At 40.8% G+C, this 16938-nt stretch overlaps 2 protein-coding genes across 2 annotated transcripts; one reads left to right on the top strand and one right to left on the bottom strand.

The window, feature by feature from the left end:
- Positions 1-829: 829 nt before the first annotated feature.
- On the top strand, positions 830-6683 carry amigo1 (adhesion molecule with Ig-like domain 1). The gene is made up of 2 exons (XM_085394732.1): positions 830-1283; positions 2066-6683. Exon 2 carries the CDS (start codon positions 2173-2175, stop codon positions 3715-3717), a length of 1545 nt encoding a protein of 514 aa, XP_085250858.1. The 5' UTR covers positions 830-1283; positions 2066-2172; the 3' UTR covers positions 3718-6683.
- Positions 6684-9692: 3009 nt separating this feature from the next.
- Positions 9693-15953, bottom strand: atxn7l2b (ataxin 7-like 2b). The gene is made up of 9 exons (XM_085394758.1): positions 15835-15953; positions 15274-15342; positions 13746-14058; positions 13302-13519; positions 13019-13101; positions 12658-12842; positions 12078-12246; positions 11727-11848; positions 9693-10799 (listed from the first exon to the last, which is right to left on the bottom strand). Exons 1-9 carry the CDS (start codon positions 15929-15931, stop codon positions 10280-10282), a joined length of 1776 nt encoding a protein of 591 aa, XP_085250884.1. The 5' UTR covers positions 15932-15953; the 3' UTR covers positions 9693-10279.
- Between the last annotated feature and the right edge of the window lie 985 nt (positions 15954-16938).

Raw genomic sequence — 16938 nt, 5'->3', positions numbered from 1 at the left:
TAGTTTAAAACATTTGATATGCTCCACTTTCCATTCACTGCATTCTGTTTTTATAACATGTTACACAGCATCCAAACTTTTTTGGGTGGGTTGGGGTTGTTTATTGGTACCTCCATGGGGCCAAAATAAAAATAGAAGCCCTATTCAGGACATGTAGTCACTGTTAACGCGCTCATCTGTCAGATGGGAAGTGATGACGGACCAGAACAAGCAGAGAAAAATGTGGGACACACATGTGTGTGAAATCTGCCTCTTATTTACCAGATCGGGACATCCAGCCACCAGATGATTCTCTGTACCAGATACTGTTTTAATCCCAAATAACTGTATCGCTTCTGGTTAACAACATACCTGATCAACATCTGCATGCAGGCCCTGTTAAAAGCATGTCCAAGTGTCTGCCTGGCGTGATGGGTCAGGATATGAAATGCCAAGCAGTCAATAAGGCCTCTGTATATATTTTTTTTATATTTAATGTAATGTTTTGTTTTGGGTCTTTTTTGTTTTTAGCAAAACATAGATGTGCACAAAATCTTGAAATTAGTGGTAATCTTGGTGATGTAAAACTACCATATATACTACATAATCACAACCACGCAGATATAAACCTGCAAAAATACTTCAGCTTTAAAAAAAAAAAAAAAAAAAAAAAAAGCAACCCCCCCAAAACTTGGCCTAATTTTCTCAGTTGGTTGGTTTCCTCTCCTGGGTATCTTTGGTGAAGCTAATTTCTGTTAACAGCGCCTTCTGGGTTTTAGCGCGCTGCCTCAGCCGAAAAACACACGTCAACCTCTGCAGACCAGCACTGCACGGCGAAAGCAGCAGGCCTATGAGGATCCACGGGAAGCTTGTCAGATACAGACTGCTCACTCTTGATTATCTCAGTGGCAGCTGCAGAGACCCGACGAGATCCGAACGCAAAATGCGCCAATTATCCTCAAGAGACGGATGTGCGGTCGTGCGTGTTCCGAGCAATACATTTGAATGAAATCATAGGTTTTAGAACGCGGTCGCTTATCTGTTGATGATCGTTAGTTAGAAGAACGTGTAGTTGTCTTCTCTTTATATAATCTTTTTTTTTTGTACCAAGAGTTGGATGCCTCGTGGACGGGGATTATTATTTTGGCGAGGAGATCTCTAGTGCTCTCCCTCCTCCCTGCATCCGTTGCCGTCCTCAACGGCAGACACGGAGACTCAGACGGCGGATATCTGAATGCAGCAACGCTGTAAACAAACAAGGGGCCGTTTTAATGAAATTAAGCGCCGCTGCATCCCGGTTGAAGGTACGTGTCCTTCTCGGTTTCCCTCCCCATCTCTCGCCTCACGGCGTGTGATGTCTGTTTGTTTTCCAGCAGAATGGTGCAATGCAACGACTGAACTGCTCATCCACAAATGGGCAAGGGTATTTCAGAAAATGGTGATGATGTAAACAATTATATATTTTAGTTGTGTTTTTTAACGTAGTGCCATTTGTGTCTTTTTATGTGCGCCAGAAAAATAATGTGAGCCAGGGAAATGGGGAAGGGGGAGGGGGGGGGTCAATTCTTGTCTTCCAGAAAGTGTGAATGCACATGGGTTAGCGTGAGTAACCGTCTGCGGCGTGCTTGTGTACTTGTTTTAAAGAAAGACGCGCACGGTGCAAAGCTGCAGAGGAAAGTTTGTTGTCTTTATTCGTGCGCTTGGGAGATGTGAGCTTGGGAGACAGTGGTTACCGCGGATGTGGTATTGTAGGTTCAAACTGGTTCGGAGGGGGGAAATATATGTGGTTATTTACTCTGGTGGTCTGCAGTAGGTAGGTATGATTATAATAATGCAGTTAATGTATAACAGATAAAACAACGATAGCTAAAATTTCAATAAAACATGAATCAGGTCGCCAGTTAGAAGACCATTCAATAAGAGAGAGAGTGTTTGAAATTGTGATGTGGTCGCCCCTTTTTTTTAAATGCAGGATTTTCCATTGTCCTATTTTTATGACTTGAATCATTTCCCTCCGCTTTGTGAATGGATGTTTTTGTGTTTACAAACACTCTGTCTAAAAGCGTTATCTTTCTGCTTCTTTCAGCCTTCAGTTAGCAATGTGCCTGAGAATCCTCCAGCTGCTCTTCTGTGCTTTTTCTTTTGAGAATGGGATTGTAGTGAAACTCTCTGGGATTTAGAACAACTGCAAGCATGTTGCAGCCTTCCACCAGAACAGGTGACAGCCTGTTGGAAACATTACCTCACTGGAGTAAGTCCCAGAGATGGGCCTTATTTCTCGCCCTCTGCGCGACTCTCCTCTGGCTCCCAGAGGCAGCGGGTTCTACACTAAATTGCCATAAGATGTGCATCTGCGCCGCGAACATCGTCAGCTGCTCCAAAATGAATCTGACCATCGTCCCGACTGGTCTACCTCTCTACACTTCTGTGCTGGATGTCAGCTATAATGAGATAATCCGACTGCAATCTGAGTGGACCCCAGCCAAGCTCCCGAATCTGCATAACCTCCTGCTCAGTCACAATGGTCTCCAGTTCCTGTCTTCAGAGGCGTTCACAAATGTGAAGCACCTGCGCTACTTGGACCTGTCCTCTAATGAGTTAAAGCAGCTGGATGAGTTCATCTTTGAGCCTTTGGTCAACCTAGAAGTCCTCCTGCTGTACAATAACAAGATTTCACAGATTGACCGCACAGCCTTTGTGAGCATGATTAACCTTCAGAAGCTGTACCTTAGCCAGAACCAAATCTCCCGCTTCCCTGTGGAGCTGGTCAAAGAAAAGACCCGCCTAGAGAAACTCAGCCTCCTGGACGTATCCACCAACAGGATCAAGATTTTGCCCATTGACGAGCTCCAGGTGTTGCCCGCCTGGATTAAAAATGGCCTCTACTTCCACAGTAACCCTCTGCTGTGCCACTGTGACCTTTACACCCTCCTGGTACACTGGTACATGCGAAAGCTCAATTCTGCTGTGGACTTTAAAGACGACTACACTTGTGTTTTACCTGGCCCACAAAAAACCCAAGCACGCGTTTTTGACCTCAGCGGTGATACTATGAACTGCAGCACATTCAAGGAGGCAGACGAAGAGGCTTTTCTGGAGCAAACACTGATTCTTAGCTGCGACACCAAACACAGAAATATGTTAAAGACCTGGACATTGCCCGGTAATGTTCTGGTGACACCTGGGAGCAACCAGACAGCTAAAGTCCTGTCAGATGGGAGTCTGCAGATTAGTTCAGTGAGGTCTGAGGACTCTGGGACCTACACTTGCTTTGCCACGAGTGAGAGCTTTAATGAGACTATCTACGTAGTGCTCAAGGTTCACAATTTCACCATGCAGGGGGCTGGGGAGACCCTGAACACAGCATACACCACCTTGGTAGGTTGCCTGGCCAGTGTGGTGCTGGTGCTTATGTATCTTTACCTGACGCCATGTCGCTGCTTCTGCTGCCCTAACAAGGGTAAAACTCGGGGTGAGGACAGCATCCACTCCTCAATGCTGAGTGTGACACCGACACACGAGGACCCGGCACTCAAGGCCGAACTGAACAGGCATGTGGCTTTCATAGACTCCAAGGACTTGCAGGGACAAAATGGTAAGCTGAACCCCAATGGGGATGAGGATGATGATGATGATGATCTGGATGCAGAGGCTGGTTCTCTAATGAAGGGCAAAAGGAAGAAGTCAGTGGCAGAGTCCATCAGCTCCGTGTTTTCAGACACTCCCATGGTGGTCTGAGATGAGACTGGCAAAGACAGTGGATGCCACATGACTGGATGTAGGTGATACAACGTGAGCCATGTTTTAGTTCATGTTAACTGTGACCTTGTGGGAGAAAACTGCCGAGAAATGTTCACCTGCGGTCGCTGGCGAGTGAAAGTAGGATTTCAAAGGGAGTAAAAATCAAACTGTCTCATTGTCAAAAAGGACAATAGGCAGAACTTTTCCAGCATTTTGATCTGTAGCACTTAATATTCATACTGTGAAGGAATATCAGTGTAGACGGAAAGGGAAAACTAAGAGTCTTACGAGAGCGAAACGTAGATGTCCTGTCGTTGACGTCAGCACTCAGGAAGTGATCAATAAAACTGAAAAAGTTGGGAAAATAAAAGGCATAGACGGAAATTAGATGTAAGAAGAATTTTAGTTCACAAATAGTATACATACTGAATCCATGGGTAACTCATAATTATATTTATTATTAAGGATTAGAGTAGCTTGTATTGTAAGTAAACATTAGAGCACAGATTCATGTACCTCTCCTCTATCAAGGAGAAAGAGATTTAGACTGACTGACGTCACTAGGCTATGAATACATTTGACCTTAACCTTGAGTCCTCTATAGTAAAACAGCACGCCATAAAACAATGTTATCCGAGATCCCAGCCTGAACTGGATGAGTAAGATAAAGAAAGATACAGATTTTTCAGATGTTTAGTCATTCACTGACGTAGCACAAACCACCACAGGTCATATTCATCCTACATCATACTCCAGCAGCTATATGTTAAGGGAATCAGTTTAACTGCTAACTAACTCCACGCTAATTATTTTTCACAAATGAATTGTTCATCAAAAAAGTTGCCTCTTAGTTGCTGCACAGTATAACCCCAAAGAAACATTTGCAGTCTTACACAATTAAAAGCAGTGAGCACCTCCAACAGATACACATTAGGTGCAGGGAAGTATTTTGTTATGACTGATTATCAACAGATCGTCTGAATTCTGTATACAGAAAGGTGCCACACTCCTTACAAGGATGACAAGGCTTCTGTTTGTCGTCCACCGAGGTGCCACTTGCCGTCAAGTTTAACTCCTTCTCCCGGTCAAGTTACAGCATTAGTTTCTGTCAGCCGCAACATTAAAAAAAAAAAAAAGCTGCAGAGTTTATTTTATTGCATTTTTGCACATTGCACAAAATCCCCGAATAGCACAAATTTCTACCCATACATCTTAAACTTTGTCATAAAGTATTTCATCTTGCATTTTGCTCAGATGGGCAGATCCTCATATCACAGAAAATGTAGCTGTTTGTTATGGTGGTTAGAAAAGGATCTAGGTTGTATTAACAGGTAAACACTGAAGGCAAAATAACAATAAAAAGTCTCCTGACTCCACCAGAAAATTAAGCTCATGCGTAACATGAGGCTGTGCATAATTTGACAAGAAAAGGCTCATTTTAGTGCTTGTGGCTGCTGACAGGAAATTTTCAGTTAACACAGGGGACCCGGGATCTTTTGAAAAGATCCCTTTGCCAACACATATTACTGAATTAACTGTAAAAGTAATTTCATGTGCAAGACACCTGGTGTGCGGCGCATATTTCATTAACAACTTTTAAACAGGAGACTGTCTCTTAGCAAAAACAAGAAAGATTTCATTAACGTGCGCGGTGTTCGTGACATAATACGACAAGGCCAGCCTGGAGTAAATGCTAATTGCTTCCTTTGATGGGATGTAGCGTCCCTCTTCTTTCTGTGTCTTTGTCTCTTTGAGCTGAAGGGGATTGGTGTGTTATCATGAGTCACAGCAACACAAAACCATTCTCCCTGGCTCTCTGTATACCGACAGCCACAATTCAGCCCAGATGTGTTTGCTTTGTTTGTGTACCGCTGTCATTGAAGCTGCCCTTACTTAGTTCAAAAGCAATCGTTCAACTAGGCAATGAATGCAACGCCCTTTAGGTAGTCTGCAGCTTGTTAATGAGGGAAACGCCTGCACCTTTCTTTACACATTTACACTCCAACTTAGTCACACGGGTGAAAAGTACTGTAAGATATGATAATTCATTACGCTTTTGAATTCAGCTTCAAAGAATACCTTCTATTAGAAATGATAGTTATTAATATATCTTGCAGCTAAACACACAAAGACGTACACATTTGTGGGTGCAGTAGGCTTGTACGCAAAATAGGTGGAATAGTCACAGACACTGTGTGCACCACTAAACGTCTCCTGCGTGGGCGAGAAAAGGAAGTCACATTTATCTGAGAGGTGGTGTGTGTGTGAATCATTCCACTCTCTCACACATTGGAATACCAGGTGGAGAAACGAAGAGGACCAAAAAAACCTAAAATCCTACTTAAATAGAGCCGCATTTAGCATTACCGCAGACTGGTTCCATTTGGCCAGGATGCTCACATTTCACAGAATCCCGTTTTGAGCTTTTAACCTGTTCCCCACTCAGACTACTCACCTTTTTGAGCCCCAGACAAAAGCTGAGAAGCTAAAAATGGAAACAATACACAGATATTACCGCTATTGAGCACGCTAAATTACCAGATCACTGGGAAATGGTTGTGTTTTCCCTGCATGAACCCGATGTCAGTCCAGTTAAATCTGCTGTGGGTAATGGGTGGTCTACTCCTCTGTGTTGTCATTTAAAATACAGGTTGCAATTCTGTATAAATTAGTGCTATTGCAAGGGACCTAAAATAGAAAGAAAGAGTGTCTTTGTTCTCTTCAAAGCAAACCTGCCTTCCTATATATATTAATAACTATATATACAGTATATATACGTAGTGAGACTCACTTTGTGTGTTCAGTATTGCTTAGTTGTGTACTGCTATGTTCTATCAGTGTAATGACTGTATCCTTGTATAATCTGATGATGTTCATTTTGCATTATGTCTGTCACTGTGATCTTGTTAGTTGTTTTAACATTCAAGTCTGGATATGTGTGTTTATTTTTTAAGCCAGGTGGAGTTCAGTTGGTTTTTTTTTTTTTTTTTTGGGGGGGGGGGGGGGGGGGGGGTTGTTTTTTTTGTTTTTTTATTGAAAGAGGATGTATTTTACCGTCATCTGGTGATGAATATGGCTAAACGGAGAATATATCTGAACAAACTCTGCATGGGAAAAAGGGGACACTTTTGAAATAACTGCATAATTGCATATGAGACATCCTAATGGGCAGTGAGTATGTAGCCTCCAGTCATATTCAGCCAGTATTTGACTTTGCTAATAAAGCCATAAGCAGCGCAGTGCTTTATCACATTGGTGACATGTCAGATGATGAAGGGAGGTGCAAGTAGGTGCATTTTGCAGCAGCAGTGTTGTAACAAAGCGAGAGCTTTTCTGTACGTACAAATCTTTTCCTGTTTTTTAAAATAAAAATCAGGAATGATCTCCAAGCACACCAACAAATTCCTGAAATGTAATGGGTTCTCAATGGCTTTAAACATAGCGGGTGAGTAAATCTCAGGACTATGTCACACAATAGGGATCACATTTTAAAGAGTTCATATTTGTACTATCAATGAGACAAAGTTTGGGTCTCGAGATCTGTGCATGTTACAGGCCCTTTGCTATTTACCCTAATGGTACATTAGACTCACCAATTAGGGAGGAGAGTGATCTCTCGCTGCCCAGCACACATCTCCACTCATCTAGCTATGAAGTAGCAGTTAAGGGAACATTCATGATTTGCTGAGGCTAAAAGCTTGGTGCTTTAAAAGAGTGCTGCTAGTCTCCAAAGGACATGAAGGAAGCTTTTAACAGCATACAAAGCACTAAGTTTATTTACCACTGCTTCAAAGATGATACGATTGGTCACTGCCCTAAGAAATGAAAGGTCTCGCAGCTAAAGTTGAATGGCTTTGCATGGTATGCTTAGGAGCTTCTCTGACTTCATAAGAATAAACCAGTAGGCGTTAAAGACAAAAAATACTGATATATCTTTTGACTTAATAAAAGATTCAAATTTACACTCTTTGTTGCCTCTGATTTCACTTTTATCAGAAATTGTTGTTTCATGAAACTTGTTCTTCGCATACACATCTTAGCAGGTGTTGCATTAAATAAAGAGTATGGAGCAATGTTCTCAGATTTAGTACCAGTTTGGATATGAAACTAATACATCGAAGTTTCCAAAGTTACATTTTGCTTGTATCGTGTGGAGGGAATAGAAGAGATCCTGTTGGTTACATATGAAATACATCATCGATGCCTTGACACCATCTAGTGGTAACATTATGTAAAACACTACAGTCTGTAAATATTGACATTTGCTGTTCACTAGGAAAGTAAGGTAAGTAGTTTCATAGGAGCATTATGTCTTTTTATAATGGTTCCACTGAATCTGTATTTGGTGCTGGAAAAACTGGGATCACTTAGATGATAGCGGGTATTTTATCTATGCAGAGAACACCAAAATTAATCAGTGGCACCCTTGTGTATTACAAATGAATTCATAAATGATTGCAAACTTTCTCAGAAACCTTTGACTGTGCACCACAATCACAATGTTCTAAAACAGGAAGCAGGATTTAATTTATTGATATAAATAAGTAGATCTACAGGTCTGTGTAAAAATCTCGAGTCAGCCATGATTTCTTCACATTTTCTCAGCTGCAGCGATTCTATTGAGGTCTGCAAACATACATGGAAATACAGTATTTAAGTCACAATCAGACTTTGTACAATTCTAAAAGCTTAAAAGTCAATATGTGTTGTGACCACCTTTATTATGCGACACAGTCTGAACTCTCTTGGGCAGCTTTTTTCTAATTTCTTTAACTAGTCTTCAGAAATAGTTCCCTGGGCTTCTACAAGGACATTCAAAGCTCTTCTTTGGATGTTGACTGTCTTTAGATCATCCCACACTGCTGCAATAATGTTCAGGTTCAGGCTTCCGGGAGGCCAATCAATGACTGATAGTGTTTCATTGCGTTTTTCTCTTTTACTGCACTAGCAGTCTGTTTGGGATCATTGTCATTGCTGAACATGAAGCCGTTACCAATCAGAGGCTTTCCAGATGATATTGTATGGTGAATCAAAACATGATGGTACTTTTCTGTGTTCAACTTTCTATCAATTTTGACAAAGATCTCGGCTGAAATGCAGCCTCCACTCTCTCTCCATCACCTGTTGTAACTGATTTTCAGTCCAGTTCTTGTATAATTTGGCAACCTCAGCCTTTTCTCCACATTTGTTTTCCTTAAGAATGGATGCTTGACAGCCACTCTTCCACTGAGATCATATCTGACGAGACTTCCGGGAACTTGGTTGAAGGATCAACTTAAGGGCCATCACCCAAGTCCTATTTTTTCCATTTTCTTGAAAACATGACTTTCAGGTACTGTTCATTTGTTGAAAATCGTTTTTAGGCCCAGCACATTTTCTTTTTTTCCTCCACTTGTCTAGACTCAGTTTTTTTAAGGACACACTGCACATCCTGCTGAGATGTGCCAAGTCTTCAGCTACTAGCTGATAAATGGGAATGAAAGTGTTTTTGCAACAGTCTGCTAGTAACAAAGTGTCCAAAGATATAATCTAAAATTGGTTCTTTGCCAAGTTATCCATTACATGTAGACTCAACACAGCTCTATCCCTTGAGTTAGCTGTCTTTTAACACTTGAATATTTTAAATGGCTTCACAAACAAAAAAGTCCTCTTTGAAAGACCTTCAGAAAGCCTGGAGAACCACTGATGAACAACAAATTATAAGAGTCTGGCTCCTTGGAAACAAAATATAAAGAAATGAGAGGTGGCTTGAGATCAATGTCGTTTATATCGTTAGAGAAAAAGCAGTGCATTTTCCAGATGCATATATAGCACCATCTGGTGTTTAAAGATGAAAAATTATCGGACGAGTAGATGCAATCGCTTTTATGAATTGAGTGGATTTCAATTTATCAAAATAAGTTTTAGTCATTAGTCTTTAATGACTCATCTGTACAGAACCGCTGTGAAATAATGAAAATCAGAGAGCAAGAGTAATGCAAGACTTTAATTGTTCTGCAACAAAAAAACTTAGTAACTTTAGCAGCATTATGAACAGACTGAGGTATACTTATGTTCTTAAACAGTTTTTATAAATTTAGCAAGAACAATTACAAATATGTCAATACAAACACTTGTTCCTGAAATCTTTGCATAAAAACCTGAAGACAAATATACACAAAAGACAAAAACCACACACACATTCACACACTCATACTATGCTGGTACCAGCTGTCCTGCACCGCTTCATCTCCAAGTGGTCGTTTTAAGACTGGCCTCTTGTTTGGCTGAAAAGCTGAGATGTAAACAGCAACTGTCACTTACCAAACACGTTTACTGTTGTTACATCACATTCAAATTAAAATGAAGAAGACGTACTGTCCATTCATGACTTTAAAATAAAAAAAGAGGAATGGATTCAGAATATAAGATAAAAGCAATACTGTGTTTAGGGGTCGAGCTTTTTGTCAAACCTTTATGTAAGTACATGTTGGATATTTTCTCCCTTCCAGAAGGCAAAGCTGGAGCAGGAAGAATGGGACAAACATTTCAACTTAGAGATCGTTGAAAGTGAAGAAGTTCAGGTTAGTAACTCGCTGCTGCTTTTGCGTTTCTGAGCAACACTCATGTGGTCATAGGCCACCACTTTCTGCTGATCGCCTGGGAGCTTCCCTTTGCTGCGGGGAGAGCGGTGATTTGGTACAGGCAAAGGGCGACACTTCTTCACATCTGACTGTCTCTTCGTAGACTCTCGTGGCTTTTTTCCATTTGAGAAGGTAGCACTGTCTGGTCGCTGAGGCTGGCCCTTCTGATGAAATAAGGGATCCCTGATGTATCTGGAGGCTTTGATCTCACTGCTTTGTAACTTCTTGACAGCTTTCTGTGCTGCGCTTGCATCTTGCATAAGTTCCACCTCTATAAGCTGAGCTTTGCTGGGACTACACACTCTCCCTGACCCGACACTTGCAGACGTGGTAGGATAAGGCGGTTTAATACTGTAAGAGTTTGGCTGACAAGGATTGTTTTCAAACTGTACCAGTGAGGTAGACTCAAGGCTGTGGGAGTGTGACCTGAGACCTGATGATACTTTAGGCATTTTCCTGCAAGTAAAAGAAAAAAAAAAGTGAAGGTAATTCCAATAAAATAAAACTCAAAGGCAGATTCACTTACCATGAGTTTTCTGCACTATTAGCTGAAGCCTCATTTTGTTATTAGATAAATTAAACAGCGGCCTCAAGATGTTAGCTGTGATTGCTTTGACATCTGCAGGCTTAAGGTCTGAACTGTTTCTAGTACTAGACTTCAAAAAGAAACACAGTCCAATAATACTCATGGAAACCAGCTGTCACGAGTTATTTTCACCTCACTGCGCTGCAATGCTAAAATTAAAATTTTGTACTGTAAATATGGCACAATCGGGCAAAATCACATCACACACAAAAAGAGATGTTTCTTTATATTGTGGCAAACATTGGTGTTAGCTTATGCCCTTATGCCAGACCAATGGCAAAATTGTAATGCTGACGGATACCATGGCATTGTTGTTCCAGGTATGGTTTTGTGTTTCAGTCTTCTGAGTTTTGTCAGGGGTGTTATTTATAAATGTAACCAACATGGTTGTGGTTAAAAAGCAGAGGATGCGGTTGGTGGGGGTTTGCATCAAGATGAAGGATTTGAAACAGTGTGTTCTTTGAGCATTAAAGCATCCAAAGCTATGAAGCTGCAAATGAGCCTCACGGCAGGCATCAAGGCTTTTCTTTGTAATATAAGTGAAGACATGCAGTGCAAACAGATGTTTTTCAACCCGTCAGCAAAGGTAGGAAATAGAAAAGAAAAAAAAAGCTGATGTTTCTGTTATTTAGACAATTACCATCCACAGTAGACCTCCTCCCTGTAGCGATTTCAGTGTCTAGTTCAGTGGAGGCTCTTGCATATTGTGGATAGTTGTCTTTTAAGCTCAGTCAGCAGGTCTTTTCTTCAACTTGTTTTGGGCAAATGGGTGCCATTTAAAAAACAGTAATACTCACTTCCACAAGTGTGTGCTGACATGGCGCTCCAACATGGCACTGAGTGCAAAGCGCAGGTGGTGCAAACGCCGATCAAATGTGAAGATGCTGCAACCGAGCGTGCGACATCCAAAAGTGCATAGCTGCATGAAAGCAATGTGTAAATTTCCACCGTTAACATCTTTAAAAAGAATTGAAAGTACATAAACATCCACACCACCCTTTTTTGTTTTGAGAAATATAACATGGATTTTATGCTATATTAGAAAGATTATCACACAGCCCCTCTGAAAACAGTCATTAAAGATTTTTTTTAACGTAACAACCTTCCCATCAACCAGCTGCTGTGCATTTTGTATATCTCGCCCTCACCCCAAGAGGTTTGGGGTGCCAGGGTGTAGCAGGTAGGTCTGTGGCTTCATCCTGCTCATCTTCTTCACTGTCGTCACTTGACAAGGTGAACGGGTACGGAGGTTGCACTTCCGCTTCCACAGTGCCGTTACCCTCCTCCTCGGGAGAGCTTCCTGATGGATTCCTGGACCTGTGTGAAGGCAAAGTAATGCAAACGTGAGACTGTTGTGACAGCTAGTGCATGGCCCACAAAAAAACATTAAAATAAAAAACCTACATCAGTTTCATGTGATAAAATAAATATGCAGATATGCAAAAGACGATGCATACTTATCAGGACTGTAACATCTGTCTGGTAATCCTCAAGATTTCCATTCAAAGTGTTTTTGGGGTTTTTTTTACTCGTAATGGAGGAAAGCTCATTATAGCGTGGACTAACACAGACTGAACTACAATGGGAGAACTACAGCTCAACAATTTGCAATTATCCTGCATCACCGTACGACGCTGAGTATGCAGTAGTATGTTGCTTTCTTATATAACTGAAAGAAATACTTAATTTACTGCAATAATCTGCTAAGGTATACACTAAGACTCATACCCTTGAATGTGGCAGTTGTTGCTGTCTTTATTTGTTATTTTTTCCCCGTCAGCTTCCACATGTTTCTTTTTGTATTTTGATTCATCACGAAGCTTCTCCATATCTTGATCTGTAGCTGAGGTAGTTCTCTGATCAGTGGTCTTAGTCTCTCCCAACACTTTCTGCTGATGCTTGACTGAATCAGCCTATGAAAGAAAGAACCGTGAGAGAGCAGTGCAAAAGAGAAAAGGAAAAAGTGACATAGTTTGGTTTTGTATGAAATAATAAAAGATGCAATTTCCAAACTTTTATACAGTTAACTACAATAAGTAAATGATAACAACTCTGGGCAATGTGCCATGACAATGTACTGAGAGTTTACATTGCACATTAGCTCCCTGTTGCACAGCGTCTTCCTTTCGGGGTCCAAAACTCTGCCGTGTTTATTCAGATCACATTCTTTTTCTATGTGGAGAAAAGCACAAACACAAAGGTCAGTCAGCAACAGCAGGACTTGTCAGGAGGATCCATGCAGGCTGTTACTTAAAAATGCAAATACTGATGTACAACACATTAAGCCCAAGTTAACACACTAAGTGGGCAGACTTCCTAGAAAGCAGCAGGGGAAGTAATAGACAAAAGTTGGGGGGAAAAAGCTGACTTACTGTGGATGTTTTTGTAAATCCGGCTGTAGGTTCTTATGCCCCGCTGAGGACAGTGAGACTCAGTGGACTGTCCAGCTGTCAACTTCTGCACAGAGGATTTCTCTAACAGAGTGGAGGTGGAACAGTCGTCAGGGGGCAGGGGTGCTGAATGGAATGGAGGAAGGCAAGGCATGGAGGACGAGTGAGGGTTTTCCTCAGGGAACTTCACAGAAGATAAACTACAGAAAGAAGTTTAAAATGAGCTTAGAATTAACTTATTAGATTCATGATATTCAGACTTACACGAGAGACAACACTGATATTTATGCAAGATATAAACTAGAAGATGTAAATGTGTTTTTGCCTACATCTCCAGGAAGAGCAGGGAAGAGTTCTCCAATAACAATTAATCTGTTAATTTTAGCATTGACTACTAATTCTTGAACGGGCACTCGTAAACAGTACCTCACTATATATTTGTGGGTCTTTGTAGACTTGTGCTGTTGGGCAGGTGAGGTTGCAGATGAGGTGCCGCCCTTTTGACATCTGCCTTCCTTCTTCCTTTCCATAGAGGAAGAATTATTAGAAAGACCGAGGCTGGAGCAATTTAGCTGCTGAGGCGCCACAGCGGATGGCGGGTTACATATCTTTGTAACAGAACCATGCAACCTTTCACAGTGCCTCTCAAAGGCTTGAGGTTTCACCACCTGACCACACTGGCTGCACACCACCAAATAAAAATCATCGTGTGCTGGGCAGTGGCCATATATGTGCATATCTATAGAGAAGAAAAAGAAGGAGAGACAAAATTAGGTACATTTATGGTCAGATGTTTACATACACTCATGACAACATGATGTGAATGTCATTTGCGGCTTTCGATTATTTCTTTGAACTATTCTTTTTTCCAGGGTGGATGATTGTACAGCAAACATCTTTACTGGCTTTAAAAAACAAGAATTAGGTGCACAAGTTTGAATTTATTTTGGAAATGTTCTAAAGCACACAGGGTCAGAAGTATAAATACGGGCTCAACACAGCCATGGTCTGAGTTTCAGGAAGGCCAATCCAGAAGCTTAAAGTGAACTTGGTTTATCCATTTTAAAACCAGCTCTGATGTGCACCTGGGATCATTTTCCTGCTGGAACACCCATCCAAGTTTCAACCAGCTAGCTGCTGAATTGACGTGGAGTTGAAGAATTTGAAGCTAGTCCTCTTTCTGTGAATTGTACCAGTGCCACATGATGCTACCACCACCATGCTTAACAATAGGTACAATGTTCTTATGTTTTAAAGTCTTACCTTTACTTCTCCAAACATACCAATTTTCATTGTGGCCAAATAACTCAATCTTTGTCTCACGTGACCATGAAACCTTTGTGCAGAAGGCATATGGGTTGTCCATGCAGGCGGCTGCAAATTTCAGTCGAGTTTGAAGCCGTCAGCTTTGGACCAGGCACCTTCTCGTACCAATGCAATGTAAACATAGTGACATTGGTGCTCCAGGAGTTTCCAATGCATGACAAGCTTGAGCCTTGGTGGTTTCTCCTTCTTAGATCTTCACTGAGTTCTTTAAACACTCCTATTGCAGTCAGTATCGCTTAAGCCAATGAGTGATGTCAAGCAAATCTACCAGTTGTAATTAATCATGATCACTAACAAGAAGTTAATAAGCCTTGGCCTTGTCAAGTTAAAAGATACCGTAAAAACTTCAGCAACACTTATTAAAAATGTAAGTTACTGTATGTCTACATTTGAGCCTATTATTTCAACCCTGTGTGGATGAGAAAAAAAAAATCCAAAATAAATTCAAACATGTACATCCAATTCTTGTTTTTTTTAAAGTCATTTAAGATGTATGCTGTACAATCATTACACCCCGGAAAAGCAAAAGTTCAAAGAAATTATTAAAATCCACAAATAACCACGACGTTCATGTCCGTGACGATTGTAAGCAAATTTCTAACTGAATGCGCCCAGTCACAGTCCTCACCTTCTTTTCCGAGCGTCATGGTCTCTGAGCAGTTCATCCCATACTCGTCATCTTCAACCTTAGACCCAGCTGCAGGCAAAGCAAACCCGTGAGCATGAAATACTAAATTCTAGTATCTTCTTGCCACAAACGGGTTTATTTGGTTATACAGTAACAGATGCATATCACACATGAGAGGGTTTCACGCGTCAGTTTGAATTATTCATCCACAGCTATTGCCAACTGATTACAGTCACTTTTGCTGTAAAAGCTTTAAGTTGAGCAAATTTTCAACTAAATTAATGCTCTTGTCTCTGATCCAAAACAAACCGCGTCTTTCAGTAAGACTTTAACATTCTGTTTTCACCACATAACAGAATAAGGAGGAAATTCTTTCCATTTGTGCTCATAGGTTGTCAACAAACGACGAAAGCTCGCTGCACTAGGACCCAGCGCGTCTTTTGTTTGGGTCGTGCCTTGTGTCGCTGTGTGTGTTTAAGTACCAAAAAACGAAACAAATCGTCGGATGCTGACGTTATGACGTGCTGGGAATCAGGTCTGGAGCTGGGGTGCACGACTCACCGTCAGATGATAAAACATTCACTCTGTCTACCCAACAGCTCCAGTTTAATCCGACAAAGTCGTCGAGATTAGGATTTCGCCGATCCAAAGCGGCCATTGCAGCTCTTGCGCGCTCACGATTCGCCAGTTCACGCGCAGTTCACGAAGCTCGTGACCGTGCTGAACCATGTTTACTCATATATTGCCAGAGTTTTTATTATAAAAGTACAAAATTTGAGATTTTGCATCGCTTTATATTACCTCTTTTAAATATATATATATATATATATATATATATATATATATATATATATATATATATATATATATATATATATATATATATATATATATATTTTTTTTTTTTTTTTTTTTATATTAGTTTAAAAAATTGCTGCAGTTTAACTTATTCTGCAGCGCTGTAGTTCGACGAAAAATGGCTCCACAGCAATTTCACAAAGCTGGTCATATGCTTTTTTTGTGTCTGAACAACTGTGCAAACCATAAAAATGTTCCAGTAAAACAAATTAAACATATACACGCTGTGTTTTTGAGTTCAAAAATATTCTGCACTTTATGCAGTGATGAAGCTCAGCAAAGGTCAGGTATCAGGTCTACACAGGTTGTAAAATTTTTAAGTGGGGCTCAACCATTACACACGTAACCCTTAATGTGTGTAAGACCTGAACTCCAGTGTACCCGCCTTACAAACATGTTATGCAATATGTGCTGCCACTGAAATAACAGGCATAAAAAACTGATCTGACAACAAATATGGTTCTTTCTTTTAATCAAGCAAGACATTTCATGTCCACACAATTTCTTTCTGTATTCGACCACAGACTCCATTCTCTTCTGTAGCATTTTAACAACAATTTGATTGATAAAGCTGGAAACTGGGAATCAAGCCCGCTCACAAAAAGTAGGAAATCATAAGAGTGGTGGAAATTAAGGCAGATGGCTTGCATTCCCTTATAACAAAGAGGAGGTAGAAGCCTCGCAAAAGAGAGATAAGAAATATACAATTACTGAAAACAGGCAAGAGATTAGTCAACCATTTAAGAAAAAAACAAAACAATAAAAGAACCAATGAGTAGCTAAGCTCACACAAGAGGGTTGACAACA

This window comes from Rhamphochromis longiceps, linkage group LG20, assembly GCF_057381845.1.
Source record: "Rhamphochromis longiceps isolate RC_006_pf linkage group LG20, R_longiceps_female_GT1.1, whole genome shotgun sequence".
Lineage (NCBI taxonomy): Eukaryota > Metazoa > Chordata > Actinopteri > Cichliformes > Cichlidae > Rhamphochromis > Rhamphochromis longiceps.
Note: the sequence above shows the minus strand (reverse complement) of the source record. Positions and strands in the feature narration are given on the sequence as shown.